Genomic DNA, 23,651 nt, shown 5'->3' on the forward strand with positions numbered 1-23,651 from the left:
TGCATTAACTCAGCACATTTCCAGCTCTGCAAAATGAGCCTCCCTTCACTAAGGGTGGGTTTGTGGTGGTGTTGCCTGTCCTGGAGGTTTTAGTGGGGCCATTGGGACCAGGAGGCTCCCCCTGCCCACAGAGCTGCTGGTGCTGGCAGAGGAAAGGGGCAGGATGGGCTCAAACCGAGCAGCAGCCACTGGAAAAACAGGGGGAAACAGCATCAGCTCCATGGTTTAACTGGGGGCTTTAACACAGGGATTGTCCATGCTGAGAAATATTCAGGATCAGTTTGGGGTGAGCAACCTGATGGACCGAACCTGCCCCTGATGGATTGAACCTGTTCCTGATGGACTGAACCTGTTCCTGATGGATTGAACCTGCCCCTGATGGACTGAACCTGTTCCTGATGGACTGAACCTGTTCCTGATGGACTGAACCTGCCCCTGATGGACTGAACCTGTTCCTGATGGATTGAACCTGCCCCTGATGGACTGAACCTGTCCCTGATGGACTGAACCTGTTCCTGATGGATTGAACCTGTTCCTGATGGACTGAACCTGTTCCTGATGGACTGAACCTCTTCCTGATGGATTGAACCTGTCCCTGATGGACTGAACCTGTTCCTGATGGATTGAACCTGTTCCTGATGGACTGAACCTGTTCCTGATGGACTGAACCTGTTCCTGATGGACTGAACCTCTTCCTGATGGATTGAACCTGTCCCTGATGGACTGAACCTGTCCCTGATGGACTGAACCTGTTCCTGATGGACTGAACCTGTTCCTGATGGATTGAACCTGTTCCTGATGGATTGAACCTTCCCCTGATGGATTGAACCTGCCCCTGATGGACTGAACCTGTTCCTGATGGACTGAACCTGTCCCTGATGGACTGAACCTGTTCCTGATGGACTGAACCTGTTCCTGATGGACTGAACCTGCCCCTGATGGACTGAACCTGTTCCTGATGGACTGAACCTGCCCCTGATGGACTGAACCTGCCCCTGATGGACTGAACCTGTTTCTGATGGACTGAACCTGTTCCTGATGGACTGAACCTGCCCCTGATGGACTGAACCTGTTCCTGATGGACTGAACCTGCCCCTGATGGACTGAACCTGCCCCTGATGGACTGAACCTGTTCCTGATGGACTGAACCTGCCCCTGATGGACTGAACATGCCCCTGTGTAGCCCCACATTTCTCTTCACAGAGAAAAGCAAGGCACAATTTTTCCCAAGGATATTTCTGGATTTTGCATTCTCCGAACCTCAGCGAAAAGGAAATCTCGGAGTTTCCACCCTGACAGTCAAAATGTGCCTGGAGGGGGAGAATGGCTCTGTGACCTCTCTGTTTGGATTTTGGGGGCAGGAATGGAGATGCTAAGGAATGACTGGCTCTGCCATGGAGTGCCGTGCTGTGGTTGGCATGGCTGGACTTGATGACCCCAAAGGTCCTTTCCAGCCTGGCTGATTTTCCAATTAAACGGGGATCAGCTGGGACAGGGGTGTGAGAGACAACTGCTTACTTTGAAAATTTAAAGAGGTTTATTAAACGTTAATAATACAACAAAGGACTAGATAAGGAAAAAGCTGCAGAACTGGGAACTGCCCCTTGTGGACACCATATCCTCAGTTCATCTTCAGGATGCTCAGTGTTTGATACCTCTGGGGGTTGCATCAGCCTGGCCCTTCCCAAAGTCTGTCAGTCAGCTATTCTGTGCCATTTATCGGTGGAAACTGCTTTCTTTAAAAGGACTGGAGATCAGGTGTTGCCATGCTGCACCCCCTAAGCACCAAGCTGTTCCGTTCCCCACTGCCCCATGCAAGGGACACATGTGCACACCTTGTTTTTACCTGTCCTAGGTAAAACCTGTCCTAGACAGCCCAGGCTGTCTGATGGCAACAATACAGGGGGGGAAAGGGAACCATGGGGAGAACAGAGGACATTTCACTAAAGCTTTTCTCAGTATTCACACAATAGTTATCTTTTAATTGCGAGAGCCAATCATCTCATTAACCATCCATAACAGGGAGAGCTGGGCTGGGCAGCCCCGACAGCGCCCACACCCGAACAGCGGGACATGGGAGCGCTCTGGGCTGTCCCTTCGCTGTTCCATGGACGGGGGTGTTCCCAAATCCCTCCTTTGGGATCGCGGGGAGCGCTCTGGGCTGTCCCCTCGCTGTTCCGTGGCCGGGGATCCCGGGGGGTTCCCAAATTCCTCCTTTGGGATCGCGGGGAGCGCTCTGGGCTGTCCCCTCGCTGTTCCGTGGCCGGGGATCCCGGGGGGTTCCCAAATTCCTCCTTTGGGATCGCGGGGAGCGCTCTGGGCTGTCCCCTCGCTGTTCCGTGGCCGGGGATCCCGGGGGGTTCCCAAATTCCTCCTTTGGGATCGCGGGGAGCGCCCGGCACCGCTCGGCACCGGGGGCGTGGCCAAACACAAGGGGCGTGGCTATATGGATATGGGCGTGGCCACCTCAGCGGCTGAGTCTATGGGAGGGGCGTGGTCTCTCGTGCGGAATAGGGCGTGGCTAACGGAAAGGGGGCGGTCCCGTGGCGCCCGGCCCCGCCAGCAGGTGTCGCCCTCCCGGTGGACACACACAAGATGGCGGCGGCAGCGGCGGGCGGCGGCGGTGGGGGGACTCTGTGAAGGCGCCATGTTGGTGAGGGCAATAACGGCGCCCGGGCTGCGCCGGTGGTGCCAGAGCCAGCGGGGCGCGGCCGCCGCCTGTTTCCCGCTGGGCCGGGCGCTGCTGGGCGTCAGGGGCGCCGAGGCCGCCGCCTTCCTGCAGGGGCTGCTCACCAATGACGTCACGCAGCTGGTGGCGGAGGGCGACGCCCCCCCCGCGCTCTATGCGCACGCGCTGAACGTGCAGGGCCGCTGCCTGTATGACGTCATCCTGTACAGGTGAGACCAAGCGGCGCGGCCGGGGGGGGAGGAGGTGGGAGAGACCATTGCAGGGTGGCGGGGGGTGACTCCTGACATTTCCGGCTTAAATGTCAAAAAGTCAAAATTAATGTGTAAAAAAGCGCTTCCTCTGTGGGTGTGTGTCATCACTCAGTGCAGAGTTTGGGGATTACCGCAGCAGAGAAGTGTGATGGGTGCGATATCCGCACGTGTGGATGTTGGCTGTGCTCTGGAGCCAGGCTGTGAGGGCTGGGGGTGTTCACCTGGAGAGGAGAGAGCTCCAGAGAGAGCTCCGAGCCCCTGCCAGGGCCACATATGGGATTTTAGGAAGGAATTCTTCCCTGTGAGGGTGCTGAGGCCCTGGCACAGGTTCCCAGAGCAGGTGAGGCTGCCCCTGGATCCCTGGAAGTGCCCAAGGCCAGGTTGGACAGGGCTTGGAGCAGCCTGGGATGATGGAAGGTGTTGGGGTTGGAACTGGATGGGCTTCAAGGTCCCTCCCAACCCAAACCATCCTGGGATTGTGTGTGACAGTGAATGAAGCTTCTCCCCCAGCTGTGTCCAGTTCTGGCCCCTCAGTTTAGGGAAGATGTTGAGATGCTTGAGCACGTCCAGAGGAGGCAACGAGGCTGGAGAAGGGCTGGGAACACAAACCCTGTGAGGAACGTTTTTTGAAGGAACTGGGGTTGTTTAGCCTGGAGAAAAGGAGACTCAGGGGTGACCTTATTGCTCTCTACACCTTCCTGAAGGGAGGATGCAGACAGGTGAGGTTGGGCTCTGACAGAACCAGAGGACACAGTCTCAATATACATCAGGGAAGGTACAGGTCGGATATTAGGAAAAAAAATTGCACCAAAAGAATGACAAAGCACTGGAATGCTCTTCCCAGGGAGGTGGTAGAACCACCATCTCTGGATGTGTTTAAAAAGACTGGCCATGGCACTTGGTGCTAGAGTCTAGGTGAGGTGTTGGGGCACAGGTTGGACTTGATGATCTTGGAGGTCTCTTCCAACCTCATTATTCTGTGATTCTGTGAATTCCCTTCACTGTAGGTAAGAATAGAGAATTCCACCTGGGCAGACCTGTTTGTGCCCCTGGGAGAAGTGAGGGCAGTGTTTGCAAGGGGAGCTGAAACAGCTCAGGTGTTTCACTGTGGGATGTGGGTGCTGCTCCCTCTGTGCCATCCACACAGAAATTTCTGTGTAAATCCAGAAGTTTCTCTATGGATTTGCACCAGGATCCAAATAAATACCCATCTTTGTCTCCTGCTGCTGTAGGGGTTTATTTTCCTGACCTTGGGGGTGTGATATTTTATTTTAGGCTCCACGGGAGCACAGCAGAGGAGCCTCACATCCTGCTGGAGTGCGACAGCAGCGTCCTGGACTCCATCCAGCAGCACCTGAAGCTCTACAAGATCCGCAGGAAAGTCACCATCAGCCCCTGCCCCGACCTGTCCCTGTGGGCTGTCATCCCTGGGGACACCAGCTCCCTCCCCAAATGTGCAGACCAGGCTCTGCTCCTCACCCCTGACCCCAGGGCAGAAGTCATGGGCTGGAGACTGATTGCAAAGAAAGGAGCAAATCTGGCAGAGATTATCCCTGGCAGCCAGGTTGGAGATGTGCAGGATTACCACAGGCACAGGTATAAACAAGGTAAAGCCAAGCCCTGGTTTGCACTATGGGTTTTGGGAGTCCACATGCTGATTTCAGGCAGGAATAAGTTATAAACCCTTCATTCCCATTTTTAATGCATTTAATTTGTTCGTTAATAGATGTATTAATTGCTGCTTTGAGTATTAAAGTGAGCTGAGGTTATAATTCTGTCTAGTGGCAATGTTTGGGTATAATTTCCTCTTACTCAGGTTATGGGGATTGGTCAGGAATGCTAAAAGAAAGCCACGATTATTCATTTTCTTAGAGAGAACCTCTGTGGTGTGGTTGGAGTAATTTTGATTATTTTGAGATGATGCACAGCCTTGGCACTTTTCTTGTTACTGAGGAAGGAAAAGGAAACACCCAGACTTGGCTTCCTAAAAACTTTGTGGCTGGATTTGCTGAGTTAATTCCAAGGTCAGAGAGACTGGTCAGGGATCTCAGTCCTGGGATTCCCAGTGCCTTTGATTTTAGTGTGTCCATGCTGATAAAGGATGAAATTAATTGGGAAAGAGGGTAAGAGGATGGTCCTGTGCTGAAACTGGGATCCCTTTGGATTGGAAAATCAAACTGAGAACGAGCCAAACAATTCAGAGCACAAATCTAATGAGGAGCAGCATTTACCTTGATGCCTCAGGTTTTGGCTTTTATATTTTCAGATTCTGTGCTGCTTTAGTGTGTGGGTCTGAGCTGCACATCAGGGCATGGGGAGCTCTGTGCACAGAGCAGGGAGACAAAACAATTCCTGCTCCAGCTGGGCACCAAGGACAAATGACCCAAATCTCAGCCCCAGAGCACAAACCCCGTGGGCTGGAGAGAGAAAAACAAGCAGGGTGGGACTGCCTGGGCTAAAGCTGCAATGGGACAATGAACTGCAAGGTGCAAATGGAGCAGAGCTGATCCCAGGGAGAGACCCCGGCAGCGCTCGTGCATTTTGGGGCCATTTTGGTTCATCTTGGGTGCAGCCCTGGCTGGGCTCTGGTGCTGCCCAAGGTGCATCCATGGAGGAGATCCTTTGAATAAATCCCTGCTTTATTCTTTTTATTCTTTATTATTTCTATTCTGAAATATGGGTCTCCTCAAGCCAGGTCTCATCAGCTCTTGGTGGTCTATTTCACACCCAAGATAGCTCAGCCACCTTAGAAGGCATAAAATCAGCAGGATGGCTTCTGTGGCAGTGTTGGTGACAAAAAGGTTTTAATAAAAGGCAAAAGAACAAACTCTCTACAGAGAAAAACCGAGCAAGGTGCCAGAGGTTCTTGCTTCTAGTAAAACACCTCACAAAAGCCATCAGTTCCTTTGCTCTCTTCTTTTTCTAGTAAGTTGCTCAGGTGGGACTTTTTGGCTTCTGTCCAACCCTTAAGTTTGAGATGAAACCCTAAGCCTATGAGGTGTCTTTTTCCCTAGTTGAGAAGAGAAAATGTCACCCTTAGGTTGAACATGACACACACACGTGATCGGGGTCTAAGAAAAAAAAGGTTTTTTTATTCTGTGTGTTCTCCAGCTTATATACTCTTAACAAAGCATGATCTTAAGTGTGACTGTGTTCACAGGGGTCCCAGGATGAGGGAAGAGATGAGAATCTTGACTCCATGTTTCAGAAGGCTGATTTATTATTTTATGATAATAAAATAATTGGCCATTAATTAAAATGTGATTGTGATTGGCCATTAATTAAAAACAACCACATGAGACCAATCCCAGATGCACCTGTTGCATTCCACAGCAGCAGATAATCAATGTTTACATTTCATTTCTGAGGTCTCTCAGCTTCTCAGGAGAAAAAATCCTAGCAAAAGGATTTTTCATAAAAAATGTCCATGATCTTAAGTCATTAACCACATCACACTAACTTATTATATTCATTAGTGCAAAGCAATTAACATCAATATAGTTGGCAAAAATTTTACAGAAATTTAATAAAGCATGTTTACACATCTACTTGTGCACATAGTGTAGCTTACAAAAAATTTAGTGTATTTTTTCTGTTTCCGTGATGACAGCCTTGTCTTCTTCCTTGCTATGGATACACTCAAAAATCATCAATTGTTATTTATTTTATTAACTCAGCTTTGCTTGCAGGCCAGCTGTCAAGCCTCTCTGTGAAAAATACCAATCACTTGTTTTTAAAATTTTAAAAGTTTAATAGTAATAAAATTGTTATAAAAATAGCAACACAATTAGAGTAATAACAATTTGAACAATTTGAATTAAGACAATATGAGACAATAAATACAAAGAGTTATGGATGTCTGGGTACTTTTTTCTGGGCAGCACAAGCTGGAAAAAGGACCCAGGTTAACAAAGGATTAAGAACAATAACCTGTTGTATATTCATACACCTCATACATGATGCATAAATTGCATTCAAACACAGGATTCTGTCTGGTCAGAGTCAACTTCTTCCTCTGAATCCTGATGGTGTCGTCATGGCTGAGCAAGGCAGGAAGAAGTTCATTTCTTCCGATAAGAAGGCAATAAATTCTCTTTCTCTGAAAGATTCAGGTCTCCTGTGGCTGTTATCTCGCTGCAAATCCTTTCTTTAAAAAAAGTATCCTACATAGCATCGTTTCTATTTTAACAATTTTTATAACCTAAAACTACATTTAACACCCTACTTAAGAGAATTAATACAGCTTTACTTTCTAACACAACATATATAATATTCATTTTAATATTTACAAAAAGCCAATCATAAAATACACATTTTTCACACCCTCCACATTAAACTTCTGGGTTTGTTTCCTTTTTAAGGGCACAAAGGATAATTTTGTCACTCTGTTAGCAGAGGCACATTGGTATACTGTTATAGCTCAGTCTAGCCTCCAGATCATCCTCCTCAAGGCACCAATCTATTGGAAAAAGGCTCCCAATATCACCAGCTGGATTGTGCCTGGGCCAGTCTGACCCTCGCTGCTGGGCCAAAGGCAGCAGCTGTGGTGTGTCACCCCAGAGACACCTTGGTGTGTCACCCCAGAGATACCTTGGTGTGTCACCCCAGAGACTCCTTGGTGTGTCACCCCAGAGACTCCTTGGTGTGTCACCCCAGAGATACCTTGGTGTGTCACCCCAGAGATACCTTGGTGTGTCACCCCAGAGACTCCTTGGTGTGTCACCCCAGAGACACCTTGGTGTGTCACCCCAGAGACTCCTTGGTGTGTCACCCCAGAGATTCCTTGGTGTGTCACCCCAGAGACTCCTTGGTGTGTCACCCCAGAGATACCTTGGTGTGTCACCCCAGAGACACCTTGGTGTGTCACCCCAGAGACTCCTTGGCTTGCTGGTGGTTGCAGCTGGGCACTGAACAAGTCCAGGCTTGTTGGAACCCCGTTTACCTCAGGAGGAATGGCTTCAGGTGATGGTGAAGAGAAAAAGGAGAGGATTCTGCTGGAGGGTTTAATGTCCAGAGGTTTATTCCATGGTTACAGAGGTCTGAACGTGAGCAACTGCTCCAACAGAATCCCGGCCGCATGCTCTGATGACCTTTTTAAGCTCAGGGACAGGGGAGGGGAGGTCCAGGTGAGCACCAACCAGGTGACAGGGGCAGGGTCTCAGGGGAAGATGACACCCAGACAGGCCAATGACCCCCGGGCCTGAGGGGCATCCTTTGAACTTGACCAACCACACAACGCCTTGCTGGAATGATAAGCCTGATTGACAGGACTCACTCAGCATGGGGGCAAGGGGGAAGGGAGAGAGGTACAGGCACACCTGGGGGGATGACCTGGAAGGCCAAAATGGGACATTACAGCACACCACAACACCAATGTCCACCTTTGTTCTCCCCTAGGAATCCCTGAGGGGGTGAAGGATCTCCCCCCTGGCGTCGCCCTGCCCCTGGAATCCAACCTGGCCTTCATGAACGGCATCAGCTTCACCAAGGGCTGCTACATCGGCCAGGAGCTGACGGCCCGGACCCACCACATGGGGGTGATCCGCAAGCGCCTGCTGCCCGTCACCTTCCCGGGGCCGCTTCCCCCTGCTGGCGTCCCCGAGGGGGCCGACATCCTCACCCAGGCCGGGAAACGCGCTGGAAAGTTCCGTGCCGGAGGGGGACAGCTGGGCATCGCCCTGCTGAGGCTGGCTCACCTCCACGAGCCGCTCTGCATCCCCCTGGACGGGGACAGCGTGGAGCTCAGGGCCGCCACGCCCGAGTGGTGGCCAAAAGGGGCTGCTAAGTAGGTGAGGGAGCGGCTTTGGGAGAGGTTTGGGGTGGGGAATTTGGGAACGCTGCTGTTCTGTGGGGAGGGTCTTGCAGGATTCCTCACAGTGAGAGCCCAAAGCTGTGGCAGATCGCTGTGGGTTGGATCTGCCGTGGAAAGACAAATCCAGGGAATTGCAGCTTTTCCTGAGGGTAATCCCCACTTTTTTAGGGTGCCATGACTTGTTGGGACCCTGTATTTAGGGGGTGCCCTGTGTTGTTGGGTTGGACTCTGGATGGATCTCCAGGCTGACACTCACTCCCTCAGACTCTGCTCTCCCAAACAACGGGATCAGGACTTTCCCTGTTCCATGCACTGATTTCTCAGTTCAGAATAACCATTCTGAGATATTACAATTTTATTGGTTCACAATAACCATTCTGAGATATTACAATTTTATTGGTTCACAAAACCATTCTGAGATATTACAATTTTATTGGTTCCCAAAACCATTCTGAGGTATTACAATTTTATTGGTTCACAATAATCATTCTGAGATATTATAATTTTATTGGTTCACAATAACCATTCTGAGGTATTAAATCTTATTGGTTCACAAAACCATTCTGAGGGATTATTAATTCTGTTGTCTTTTTTGTGAGTGGAGATCATGCTGCTCTTATTAAGATGTATTCTCAGGCTGAAGTTTTTTGCTGCAAATTGTTCCTTGCATCGAGCTTCTTCAACTTGCTGATGGGGCTGGTGTTTCTTCCCACCACTGGAACTGGGTTCAGGAAGAGGAACATCTTGTGCTTCACATGTCAGACCTTGATTTTAACTCATCCCTGGGGAAAAAAGGTCTCAAATCTCCTGTCCTGTCTCCTGCTTTGGTGCCAGTGGAGGGAGCAGAGCCAGTTCCTGACTCCCTTCTCTCAAACCATTTTTTGGGAGAGGAAAGGGATATTTTCAATGCCACAGGTGCTGGCTTGGCCTGGCCTTGCTGAGGGTGGATTTTCACCATGTTCTGGCTCTTTCTGTGCCCCTCACCCTGTCCCTGCTGCCTCCTGCTGCTGGGGTTTTCTCCATCCACCACCCCCAGGGTTTTCAGAGCAGCCCAATGCTTTGCTTTAATTTTTCTGCCTGCCAACACTCCTCTGCTTCTCCAATTTTTCTTCTCGCTGCAACATATTTCTCTTATTATAATATTCCTCTCTTATTCCAAAGCAAACCAGCTCTGTGCCTCCTGACCCTGTAAACCTGCAGTGATTTATAGGAACCCTTTTTATTTTTGTATTGTAATCAATCCATTACACAATGAGAGAGCTGCCCAGGTGAGATCCCATTTTCTCCAAAACAAAACCAAAAAAGCCTTTGCATGAATATTTGTAACAAAACCCGTCCCAAATCACATTCTGCCTTTGTTTCAGTGTTACTGTGAATGGAATTTGTCTGTAAAGAAAATGCTTATATTGATTAAAATTCTATGGTTGTTGTAAACTGATTCTGTGGAATATCTCATTAATTATTGCCTCTGATTTAAATGGGACTCATCTGAAAGAGAAGATGCCTTTTGTTTGCTTGGTGTGAAGACATGCAACAGAATAAATGCATTTTCAGGTTGCTTGCAGACAAGAACCATGCCTGAGCCTGTTGGTCAGGTGTGGGATTGGTATCAGAGCCTTTCTGCTGGGAAAATAAATAAAATTGGACCCTTCAGAGGCCACAAAGCTGAAGCAGCTTTTCCTCTCTGCCACCCGTTGTGCAAAGGCTGCTCAGAATGGTTTTATTGTCCTGGGGTGAGCAGAGCCTGAACCAACACTCAATCAACTCTTCTGTTTGGGGAAGCCCTGCATCTTCTCTGCCTTGGTCACACATTTCTTTTGTTCTTCACAGTGTTTAAATGGCTTTTGTTGCTGCCAGCAGCTGCAGGTGACACAAGGTTAGACACAAGAAGGTGGTGCTGGGGTGAAGAGGTGTTGGATTCTGGAAAACAAAAAAAAAAAAATGAGGTAGAAATTGAAAGGATGGATGGAGGATAACCCAATCCCTGTTATCCTTAATTTTTTTTATTCTCCCTCACAGCCTTCTCTACCTTTAGTGATTGGAGCCAGGTGAATTTGGGGCTGGAGGGTGCAAGAGTTGATTTTGCCTTCCTGAGAGCCATGCAATTATTAAGGCTGGAAAAGACCTCTTGGATCATCAACTCCAACCATTAACAGCACTTCCAAATCCACCACTAATCCGCATCCCCAAGTGCCACATCCACCCAGTTTTTGGCCACTTCCAGGGATGGTGACTCCACCACTTCCCTTGGCAGCCTGTTCAGGGTTTGACCTTTCCAGTGAGGAAATTGGAAAGGAGAAGGGCTCTGCAGGGAGACCTGGAATGGTTGGATGGATGAGCAGAGTCCAGTAAGATGAAGTTTGATAAATCCAAGTATCCAGTTCTGCATTTTGGCCATGGTAACCCCTGCAGTGCTCTAGGCTGGAGATGGTGTGGTTGGACATTGCCCAGGCACAAAGGGACCCTGAGGAATATCACAGAATCCCAGAACAGGTTTGGTTGGAAGAGACCTTAAAGACCATCTCATTCCAACCCTGCCATGGACAGGGGCACTTCCTCCAGACCAGTGTGCTCCAAGCCCCATCCAGCCTGGCCTTGGACACTTCCAGAGAAGTGGAATGATGGGGATGGGATTTCTCAAGCTCAGAATATCAGCTGCTATAGAAAATGTCCTTCGGTTGTGCCATTTTTGGACTTCAAGATAGACTAAAATCCACAAAAGTGTGCAACAGATTATAGAGAGCAGTGTGGGTGTGTCACTGGGTGAGAAATTGAGGGTTTGGGGTTTTTAGTGTGTTGTGGATGGCAGCAAGATGGAGGGCTCAGGGTGTCATCCTGGGTTTCTTCTTCATGCTGCTTCTTCCTCCTTCTCCATGGGTTTGGGTGGCATTTTGTAATTGGGCAGAAAAGTCCCCATTGCAGCTCTGTGGGATCAGTTATTGGGTTAAAAGGGAAAATAATCCAGGTGTCAGTTCTTCATGGGATAGTTTAGTCTGAAAAGCCCTTGGAACAAGAGATTGTTGGCCATTTTGTGCCTTCTAATGAAAAGCTGCTGAACTCCCAGCAGTGAGACTGTTTTACTGATAAGAAACAATAAACACCTGAGTGTGAGCATGAACTGCTGTCTCAAGTGCCTTCAGTCCAGACCCAGAGAAACCCACAACTGGAACCACCACAAGCTGGATATCAGGAAAAATTTTTCATTAAAAGAATGATAAAGTTCTGGCTGCCCGGGGAGGTGGTGCAGTCCCCATCCCTGGGGGTGTTTAACACAGCCTGGATGTGGCACTGGGTGCCAGGGCTTGGTTGAGCTGTTGGGGCTGGGTTGATTTTGAAGGTCTCTTCCAACCTGATCATTCTGGGAATTCTGTGAAATTTCTCCTGAGCACCAACACGGTGCCCAGGGTGGGCTCTCAGGTGACCTGCTCAGATTCCAGCCCCAACCCAAACAGATGGAAAATGTGGGGCCCTTCCTGATCCCTTTTTAATGTGGGTCCCCCCTTGCTGCCTCAGTTTCCCCTTCCTCTGCCTCAGTGATGCTTTGTGAGGGAAAAGAGTGGAGTAAACACTTGGAATAACCTGAAAGCTCTGTGGGATAAGGCAGGAGTCACTGGCAGAGATTGCAGAGGGGAATACATGAAATGGTTGCTTTCGGGAAAAATTTTCCTTTTTTTCTGCCTTTAATTTGATTTTGTTAAAAATTTATAGGAGCAGTGCTTGTCTTCATTGTTACATATTTTTACTTTCTCTGTCATAGTAAAATGCAAAAAACCCATTGTCTTGGTGTGGTGAAGAGTCCAGAAAAATGACTGCTTATACTTCAGTCTACTCTAGTAAATAGAAATAGAAATAGAAATAGAAATATATTACAACATATTTATTTGTTTATTTATTTATATATTCTAGTATATATTCTATATATATTCTACTATGTATTCTATAGATAGATATATATTCAATATATAATTCTATATATGTTATCTACATATTCTTTATATTCTATATTATATATATATACATAGAGATATATATTTTCTATTTATATATCTATAAATATATATAATATAACATATATAGATAGATATTCTACTATATATTATATATTCTATGTATTATATAGATATATCTATATTCTATATATATTCTATATATATTCTATATATAGATTGATATATATATAATTCTATATATATTCTCTATTTGATATATTCTGTATGATATATGTACATAGAGATATATATTTTCTATTTATAAATACAGAAATTTATAACATATATATTCTCTCTCTATATATATTCTACTATATATATTCTCTATTTGATATATTCTATATATATTCTCTATATATTCTGTATATATATTCTCTATATATTTTATGTATTCTACATTTTCTATATTATATAGATAGATAGATAGATATTCTACTATATTTTATATATATAGTCTATATATTATATACATATAGACTATATATGTATATACATAAAAACATAAATAAATATATATATTCTACTACAGGTTGTTAAAACCACTGCTATGCCCTATTAAAAACATAATTACTCACAGGGATCCACACTGCTGTGCCCAGGTTTTGGGTCAGCATCTTCACTCTGGATGACTTTAAGAATCCCTCACCAATATTGTTACTTAAATCAATATTTTGATTGTTTTTTCCTGCTGCTGAGCCCTTTCAGCCCTTCAGGGAGTGTCCAAAAACTGCCCAGACAAAGCCCCAAATTGGATTTATTCCTCACAGGCTGCCTTGGGGCTGCTTTTCCAGGAGATTCAATTGCCCCAGAGTTTTCAGGGCTGGAAAATTTGGCAGTTTTCATCCCCTTTTCCCCACAATTCCTGCTGAAACCATTCTGCATGGCCATTGTGGCAGTTTTAATGTTATTTTGAGAGGAGGGTGTAGCTCCTGCTACTTCTAATTATTTAATATTTTGGGAACACAGTTTCTGCTGGAGAGAAACAAAGACAAATGCTACATTTTGGTTTTAAATCCTTTTTCCCAACTCTTTCCCTGGGTGGTATTTTGCTTTTTTAGACTGTGAATCCTTCATGGAAAAGTTTGGTTTTTTTTTTTTTGTTGTAACCCTCTTCTTGAGCCATTTCTACCTAAACTGTTTTTGTGGATTTGAGTTTGGATTTCCTCTTTTTCCCTCTGTCCATCCAGGCCAAAGGAGTGTGGAATTTTGCTAAAATCACTAAAGTCAGTTTGTGCTTCTGCCAAACTGCCACAGCTCTGGAAATCTTTGGGTTTTCTCTCTTTTCCTTCATCCCTGCCTGAGATTTTTGATTTTTCAGGGTTTTGAGGAAAAAAAAAATTGGAAATGAATAGAAATCTTCTTGTTTCAGTTTTTAGATATTATTTTATTCTCCAGTTTTGCTGGCTTGGCAGCTGGAGGGTGTCTGGGAATCTCATTGGAAGTTTTGGGACAAACCAGAGGGGGAACAGTAATTCAGCAAATCAAAGTTGGGTTTGTAGAGCTGATCTCATTTCCTACTTATTGCTGTGTCAGAAAAGCTGCAGGGAATAAATTTAATATTTGGGGAAGGTTGTGTGCTGTATGTGCCACTCACATTCTGTTTTATGAGAGCAGTTTAATTCAAATTTTGGAGTTTAACTTCAATAAATGCATGTCAAAGGCAGCTTTTATAATTTTTTTTTCTTGTGGTTTTTCTTTTTAAATTTCATGGGAATTCAGCACTTTCTCTTTTTTCCAGTCTCAAGAATAATAATTCCTGACTGATGATGGACTCCACTTCCCAGCAACCCAACTAAATCGCATTTTAACTGGGTTTTGTGTCATTTTCTTCAAAAAGATTAAGATTGATCTGTTTGCAATTCCCATTCCCATTGTCTCTGGATACATTTATTTGATGAAATTACATTTGATTTTTTTTTTTTGGTAGTAAAAATAGAGTGATGTGGGGGAATGGTCAGGATTTGTAATCTCAGGCAAAGAACTGTGGGAAAACCATGAATTTATTAAGCAAAAATAATGTTTAATAGGTGATAAAATGCAACTGTCACTGAGAAATTTGATAAAGGAGAAAATGCAAATCAGCTTAGCATGGAAGGAAGTCTTGACTTAAAATAAATTTAAATTTTAATTCTTTTTAGTGCTACTTTCAGTGGGAACACAGGAACAGAAGTGCCACCACCACCAAAACCACCTGAATTCCAGTGAATTATTTGAGATACCAAACCCCCAGAGATACAAGAGGTGTAAAGTCCTTTTTCTGTGAAATACGATGCAATTGTAATGTCTATGTCTAATACAGAAACTAAATGTATAGAAACGTTTAGTTTCTATATTAGAAATACAGAAATTATGTCTAATAAAGAAACTAAAATTTCCCCACTGGCTTGTGCTTCCTGATTACAGCTTAAATGGGTTTGAAATATTAAAATGTATAGTTTATTACTCTATAAGTATAGTACATTTAGTATATATACACTAAGTATATATGTATAAGTATATATCTATAAGTACACTGCATATACATGCTTTTATTAGATGTATACATATTTGTTTATTTAATATATATAAATACAGCATGTATACACGAATATATACTAATATAAATAGTAATACATATATACTTATATTTGAAAATATAGAAATATAGTATATATATGAATATATCCACTTATATATGTTCTTTATATATTTTATAGATATACACCTTTATACTCATATTCTTTTTTATATATACACACTTTCACACATATTGTTTAAATATATATGCTTGTATATACACAAATACTTATAGTTTTATAGTTATATAATTTTATATATATGTACTTTTACACATATATATAGTTTAAATATACACAAATATATATATATGTTTATACTTCCATGCTTTTATAGATGTACTTTCACACACACATAAATATATACGTATATGTTTTTATATATACTTTTTAATATATATACATATATTTTTTAACTATATATATATGGACACGTACTTTAAGAATATACTTTTATAATTATATAATTTTACATATATGTACTTTTACACATATATATCCTTTAAATATACATAAATCTATATACATATAATTTTATATATATTTGTACTTATACATTTTATATGTGTACTTTCACACACACCTATAAATATATATATGTATACATTTATGTATAAACTTGTAAATATACATACATATATAGTTTAACTATTTATACATATACACACACATACTTTTAAAGATATATTTACATAATTTTATATATGTGCTTCCACACACACATACAAATATATATATACATTTAGAGATATACTTTTTAATAGCTATATACTTATATAGTTTAAAAATATATACATATATACACACATGCTTTGATATATACTTATATACTTTTACAGATACACTTTTATAGATATGCTTTCACACACATGTACATGTACATATACATTTCTCTCTATATATTTATACTTATATACTTTTCTATATATACAAATAGATATTTTTACTTATTTTTATACGTTATTCTTATATACTTTAATATACTTATACATAGATATACTTTTACATATATATACACATATATGTGTATAATAATAAATATTCTATATTTATACGTAACTACAGAATAATGATCACCTGAGCACAATTAGGCGCTAATTGGGGAGGAGAAGCCGCATTTCCCAAACCTGCGGGCGCTGCTTTCCCACCTGGGCAGCGTTTCCTCATTAACCGGCTCAGCTCATTATAAACCCCGCGGGCAAGGGGATCCTGACCTGGGATAACGGGAACGGACCGCAATTCCCGATCCCAAAGCTCAGGATAACGGGAACGGACCGCAATTCCCGATCCCAAAGCTCAGGATAACGGGAACGGACCGCAATTCCCGATCCCAAAGCTCAGGATAACGGGAACGGACCGCAATTCCCGATCCCGCCCTCGGGAACACCGGGCACGGACCGCAATTCCCAATCCCGGGCACACCAGGTACAGACCGCAATTCCCAATCCTCAGGATACCGAGAACGGACCGGAATTCCCAATCTCGGGATACCGGGCACAGACTTCAATTCCCATTTCCCAATCTCGGGCACACCGGGCACGGACCGCAATTCCCAATCCTCGGGCACACCAGGTACCGACCGCAATTCCCAATCCTCGGAATACCGGGAACGGACCGAAATTCCCAATCCCAGTCCTCGGGCACACCGGGCACGGACTGCAATTCCTAATTCTCGGGATACCGGGAACGGACCGAAATTCCCAATCCCAGTCCTCGGGCACACCGGGCACGGTCCGCAATTCCCAGTCCTCGGGCACGGACCGCAATTCCCAGTCCTCGGGCACGGACTGCAATTCCTAATTCTCGGGATACCGGGCACGGACCGCAATTCCCAGTCCTGGGGCACGGACCGCAATTCCCAGTCCTCGGGAACACCGGGCACGGTCCGCAATTCCCGGTCCTGGGGCACGGACTGCAATTCCCAGCGTCCCCGCGCCGCCCGGCCCTGCGGTGACATCAGCGCTCCCGGGCCGGGACTGGCTGGGCAGCGGCGGCGGCCGAATGTGAGCTCCGCTTTCCCCCCTCTCCTCCGGGGCCTCCCCGCGCCCGGCCCCGCCGCCCGGGAGCCTCCGTGGCCCGGCCAGCCCGAGGTGACACCGGCGGGGCCGCTCCCCGGGGCTGTCCCGAGGCTTTCCCGCGCTGTCCCGCGGCTCCGGGAGGGCGGAGGAGACGCGTTGCTGTCATAGCCTGGCAACGGAGCGCGTGTGGTAACCGCGGCTGAGCGGGGATCCGCTGCTGCCGGGGACGGGATCGGGCATCGGCTCCTCCGGCCGCCCCTGCCCCGCTGGGCTGTGCCGGGGGCAGGGAGAGCAGCCGGGGAACGGCAGGTGGGACCCGGCGGCTGCGCGGGTTGGGCTCGGTGCAAGTTGGCTCTGGATGCGGGATGAGGTTTCTGCGTGTCCGGAGGGGATAACAAACTCGGGGTGTCCGGAGGGGATCACTCGCTTGGGTTGCCCGGATAATAACAAGCTCGGGGTGTCCGGAGGGATAACTTGGGGTGCCTGGATGGATGCTCGGGGTGTCCAGGGGAGAGGGATAATTCGGGGTGTGCCAGGATGATAATTAACTCGGGGTGTCTGAAGGGATAACTTGGAGTGCCTGGGAGGGATGCTCAGGGTGTCCAGAGGGATGCTCGGGGTGCCCGGAGGGGTGCTTGGGCTTCCCGGGGAATAACAAACTCGGGGTGTCTGGAGGGATAACTTGGAGTGCCTGGATGGATGCTCGGGGTGTCCAGAGGAATAATTTGGGGTGCCCGGAGGGATGTTCAGGCTGCCCGAAGGATAATTCGGGATGTCTGGAGGGGATAACAAACTCGGGGTGTATAGAGGGATAATTCAGGGTGCCTGGAGGGATGCTCTGGCTGCCCAAAGAATAATTTGGGGTGTCTGGGGGACGCTTGGGCTGCTCAAAGAATAATTCAGGGTGTCTGGAGGGGATAACTAACTCGGGGTGTCCAGAAGAATGATTCAGGGTGCCTGGATGGATGCTCGGGCTGCCCGAGGATAATTTGGGGTGTCTGGGGGGTGGGGATAACTAACTCGGGGTGTCCAGAGGGATGCTCAGGCTGCCCAAAGAATAATTCGGGGTGTCCGGAGGGGTGATTGGGCTGCCCAGAGGATAATTTGGGGTGTCTGGTGGGGATAACTAATTCTGGGTGTGCGGAGGGATAACTTGGGATGCCTGGAGAGATGCTTGGGCTTCCCGAAGGATAATTCGGGGGTGCCTGGAGGGATGATTGGGCTGTCTGAAGGAGAATTGGGGTGTCCATGGGATGCTTGGGCTGCCCAGAGGATATCTTGTGGTGTCTGGAGGGGATAACTAATTTGGGGTGTCCAGACGGCTGCTTGAGCTGCCCAGAGGATAATTCAGGGTGTCCAGAGAGATGCTGGTGGTTTGAACATCTGGAAGACCACCCAGGATACTGATTTCTGCTGATATTGGTGATACTGATGTTGATTTCATGATCAGATCACCGATGTTACAGTGATTTCTGCACAGTAACGTTGGCTGAGATTGCTGTAGTTTAAAAAAAAGTGTGGTGAGTTACTTTCCTAGTAGTGTTCAGTGTTCAGATTTCTCAGAGCTTTCAGGTGGTTATTTGATACCAGTGCTGATAAAACTCAGATTTCTCCAGTTATCTCGTGGTGCTGAGCTCCAGAGCCTCCTAGCAGGAGGCTATAAAAGTTTTTCTCAAAGTGAATAGGAAATTTGAGAATCTTGCTGTCATCTTGAGATGTGTAGTAACTTCCCAACCAGGTAATGAAAACATTAAAAACTTGTCTGTTCCTCTTTAGAAACAGTTTAGGTGTTTGAAGGGATGTTGTCACAGTGCTTTGTTCCAATCTGAAGCCCTGAGGACACTTAATTAGGACTTTATTTTCACAAAGGGAGGAGGAAATCAAATGGGAAAAGTGACTTTATATCTAATTTGAATAGTCTAATGAAATTAAGACACAAACTTTATATAATATTTAGTGTGTCCTGATCTCTGTTCGGCTGATTTAAAAGTTCTGTTTATTTGTCCACATGTTACAGCAGTTGTAACTTCAGTAAGTGTGGGTTTTCCCCATTCAGCAATGCATAATTTCAGCATTTTTGTGCACTTTAGGATATATTTGGAAAGAGTTTGATTTAGTAGAATTTTAACTGTACTGGATAGGTCAGAATGAACTGGGAGAAATATTTTGTAACTCCAGCTGGGATTTTATATTCCTGAACAAAAAGGTTTATTTTAGTACCAATAATCCTATTTTACAGCACAGGACATTATCTACAAATCAGGCACTTATGGTGCCTTTGGATTATTTGTCAATAAAGTGAGTGGAAGTCCAGTAAAATCTCATTACCTGTTTGTTTAATATTCCCTTGTGTATCCTGGGACTACTAGGAGATAATGGAGTGTGAAATGTGACAGGAATTGTAAGTGAAGGTGAATTCCATTCCCTTTTATTTTCATGTAGCCTGCATTTAAAAAAGGTGAAACTTCAGAGTAAAACACTTAGAAATAGTGGGAGATAAGTGTTCAGAGTATTTGTGGCTTTGGGCAACAATCAGGAGTGTAGAGGTGTAAGATCTATCATTAAAAACAATATTGGTAATTTTTTGAAATGGTTTAAGAGCATGTCTGAGCAGGGCTTTGTTTCTAAACTATCTGCTGGCAAATTATTAATTTTTTTTTTAACTAAAGCAAGAATTTCAGTCAGTGGAGAGGTTATGAATTAGAGGCTTTAATAGAAATGTTGCAGAAATGATTTGTGTGTTTGGGTGGGGGTTTTTGGCTCAGAAAGAGGCACCTGTCAAAGGTATCACTGCCTTCTTTCAGGGATGGAATTGAGGAGCTGGTTGGAACCTCTTATCCCCAAAACCTTTCTGCCATGTAGCTTTGTAAAGCAGGCCTAAATATAAAATAAGGGAAAAAAAAAAATGTGTTAGAGGGAAATGTGGGTCTTCAAACCTGGCACCTGATTCTGGAGCTTGTAATGTGGTTGGAAGTTCTCAGGCCTTCCCCATTTCCTTCTGAAATCCCCTTTTTATTTCCCACTAGTGCAAGAAGCATCTCTTTGTGGCAGCCACAGATGGAAAAGATATTTATCTCTAGGAGGCTGGAGCACAAGGGCGGCACCCAAAGCTGTTTTTGAGCACCTGTGTGAATTTTAAGCTTCACTTGGACTCTTGTGTGGGCTGTGAATTCCAAACGCAGCACCTGCAACAGTTTGGGAGTTTCCCATGATTTCAAGGAATTCCTGTTTTAGAGGGATCAATGGATTGTTGTTTGGGCTTCAGGATATTCCTGAGTGCTTTTGAAATCTACTTCTGAAGTTGCAAATAAGGGTTGTGGCACAGAGGTAATGATTAACCAGATCAATAATGTGTATGGTGAGGGGTGCCTCGACAGAAAAACAGCTGATAAAAGGTTGGTGTGGTGAGATCCCATTTCTGGGAGCAAAATCCAGGTTGGACATCAGATCAGCCAAATCCTTGGTGATTTGGTGCTGCAGGATGGGGGGAATCAGCCACAGTGGGATATGGAGTTGCTGCTTTTTTTTTTTTGCCAGGGTCAGGATTAAATGTGTGAGATGGAATTTCTTGTTGGGACTCAGATGTTTATCAGTTCTTATCTCTGTCACACTCTCACAAACCCTGAGTTCTGCAGCACTTCACTCTCACAAACTAAAAATGGAGCCCCATCTCTCTCTCTGCAAGGCCGTTGAAGGATCAACTGTCCAATTCAGAAATGACACCGAAATTATTTTTACTTTTAATCCAATAACCAACCACCCATGGCTGCAAGGCGGACTTTTTATCCAATTACACAAAACCACCCAAACCCATGGGAGAGGGGGAGAAGAAGGACCAACCTCCACCCCAAAATCTCCACCTTGCTTTATATCTATCACTATATTCTAAACCCTTAAACTCTGAGTTTCCCACCCTGTGATATCACACACTTCTATCCAAACTCCACACCCACAATCCCAGTTCTATAATTCCATTCTGGAAGCTTCTCCACACCCTCAGGTCAGTGCAGTGTTCTCTTGGGGGTCAGTGCCTGGCAGCACAGAAATCTGAAATTCTCAGCACCCAGGGCTCCAACAGTCTGACATCATCTCCTTCCTTTAGGACAGGAGCAGCTGCTTTGTCAGGTTTGGAGAATTTATCATAACGTGACTGCTGCGAAATTTAAATTCTAATTTATATTAATCATAAAAGCTGCGCTGCCTCAAAGCTCTGAGTGAAGTTCAGTGAAGATGAAGCCTTAGGTTTGTGCAGGGTGTTGATTCTGTCACCTGGGACATTGCTGTGTCCTGACAAGTGTCACACGTGTGGCAGGGGACAGCCACAGCTGGACAGTCCCTTGTGGCAGGGAGGTTGTGCTGTGATGGGTCAAAGTGGAAGGATTTTGGGATCAGAACATTCCGCCTGGAATGCTCTTGGGAACAGGGAGTTGGTCAGGTTGGAAAAAACCTCTGAGGTCATCAAGTCCAGCCCTGTCCCCACGTGTCACATTCAGATCCCTTTTGAGCACTGCTGGTGGTTCCACCAGTGATGATGGTGATGGATTCCAGCACTCCCCTGCCATCCTGCTCCAATGCCTGACTCTGATAATTCACTTGTGGGGAATAATGGAAGGAATTTGAGCTGGGACCTCTGAATTGTTTTTGATGGTGCAGTTTATTTTCTTATCTTCCCCTTTTTTCTATTTTTTCTAATTCCTTTTTTCTATTGCCTATGTTAATTCTTTGCAATGCATCAAATGCACTGTTGATAATATTGTTCATGATTTATTTTTTTAAAAAATTTTTCTCCTACTGGTAACCAAAAAATTGGTACAGTGAGAATATAGTTGATAAGAGAATATAGTTGATAAGGCAGGAAGGGTGAGCTTGGCTCACATCTTCACAGCATGGCGCAGAAGGTCACCAGACCCTTAGTTACAAGATTTTTTAAGGAGTTGTTGACCAATAAAACACTGCCAATAGGATATTTATGCCCAGGATATTTGTTTTTTGATTTAATCTTTACTATTTTGTCTTATGGATCCATGCTACAGTGTGAGCTTTCTTATCCAATCATGTTATAACACACAAAGCTACAGTACTGTATTATAAACTCCTTGTTTACTTCTGTAACTACTTTTAATTTTTCATATATCTTAAACTTTAAAACTCTAAACTTCCTCTACTTAGCTTAACATTCTCTGCTTTAAACTATAAATCCACATTCTCCCTTCTAGCACCTCAGTTTGGGAGCCTTTTCCAAGGTCAAAGCAAAGCCTGGGTTTAATTCTAAGCTTTGGTTTACAGGCCCAAAGTTCTGAGAGTTCCTTGCATTTCAGATTCATGCATTTAAGTTAAAAACATAAATATCCTTGTTAGCAGTGTTTTAGTAGTCAATAACTCCTTTAAAAGTCTTGTAACTAAGAGTCTTGTAACCTTCAAACCATACAGTAAAGATGTAAACCAAACTCACCCTTCCTATCTATGCAAAAGGTAAGAAAAATAAACCACATCATCAAAATCAGAAGTCCTGTCTCAAATTCTGTGGGAATTGAAAAAACAGAAACTTCTATGAGCACTGAAGGATTTGATTTGTAGCTTTGAAACAAGCTTGGATTGGTGTAAAAATATAATATACAGATGTTAAGTAGAAAAATCATAAACTTATGTTTCTGTAGTTGTAAGAAAGAGAATATGCTTTAAATAAGTGAGAAATTGTATTGCTAAGATGGTGAAGGGTTTATACTGTAGTGGTTGTATAGAGTGAGCTGAGAGCTTAGGAGTTATAATAGAAATATATTTATGCATGTGAGACAAAAGCCCATTGGACAAAAGTATCCACAGGGCAGGAGAAATGAGTAAAGGTGATGGGTCAGAAAAGCAAAATAAACCCTATAGCAGCTGTCTATTAGTTTAGAAAGTTCGGTATTGTCTTGTAACAAAGAAATTATGACTACTCTGAGCTATGGCCGACTGCTTGCTCCTCTAAAATCTCACAGCCTCTGAGACTGATGTTTATCTGAGCAATAAATCATTCTTAGCCTGAAAATAGTAGCATCCCTTCATTAAAAGCAACAACAATGATAAAATGCCTTCCAAAATTCCCCATGAGTGAGTTCTCACCCCTTCCCTGGCAGGATGGATTTCCCTGTCTGGCTTTGGGATAGGGATGGCTGGACTGGAGGAGCTAGAAATGAATTTTGTGTACAAATACAGCTTTGACAGACCTGGTAACTGCTTTTTTTTGGGTTTTTTATTGCTTTTAACAGGAGAAGTTGTTCCTTAGGAGCCTTGATCCCAGCCTGCACGCAATGCTGCTCGCTCCAGAGGAGACAACCTGGGTGCTGATGACAGGGAC

General features: G+C 44.8%; 1 protein-coding gene across 2 annotated transcripts; it reads left to right on the forward strand.

The window, feature by feature from the left end:
- Positions 1-2,635: 2,635 nt before the first annotated feature.
- IBA57 (iron-sulfur cluster assembly factor IBA57) lies at positions 2,636-15,103 on the forward strand. Of its 2 annotated transcripts, none has more exons than XM_058809458.1 (4): positions 2,636-2,898; positions 4,216-4,547; positions 8,338-8,725; positions 14,880-15,103. In XM_058809458.1, the coding sequence occupies exons 1-4, from the start codon at positions 2,648-2,650 to the stop codon at positions 14,944-14,946; spliced, it is 1,038 nt and encodes a 345-aa protein (XP_058665441.1). In that variant the 5' UTR covers positions 2,636-2,647; the 3' UTR covers positions 14,947-15,103. The 2 variants fall into 2 exon arrangements, with proteins under 2 accessions (XP_058665441.1, XP_058665449.1); XM_058809466.1 differs by having other exon boundaries at positions 8,338-8,729; positions 14,880-15,026.
- Positions 15,104-23,651: the final 8,548 nt, after the last annotated feature.

Source organism: Ammospiza caudacuta, chromosome 1 (assembly GCF_027887145.1).
Source record: "Ammospiza caudacuta isolate bAmmCau1 chromosome 1, bAmmCau1.pri, whole genome shotgun sequence".
NCBI classification, from domain to species: domain Eukaryota; kingdom Metazoa; phylum Chordata; class Aves; order Passeriformes; family Passerellidae; genus Ammospiza; species Ammospiza caudacuta.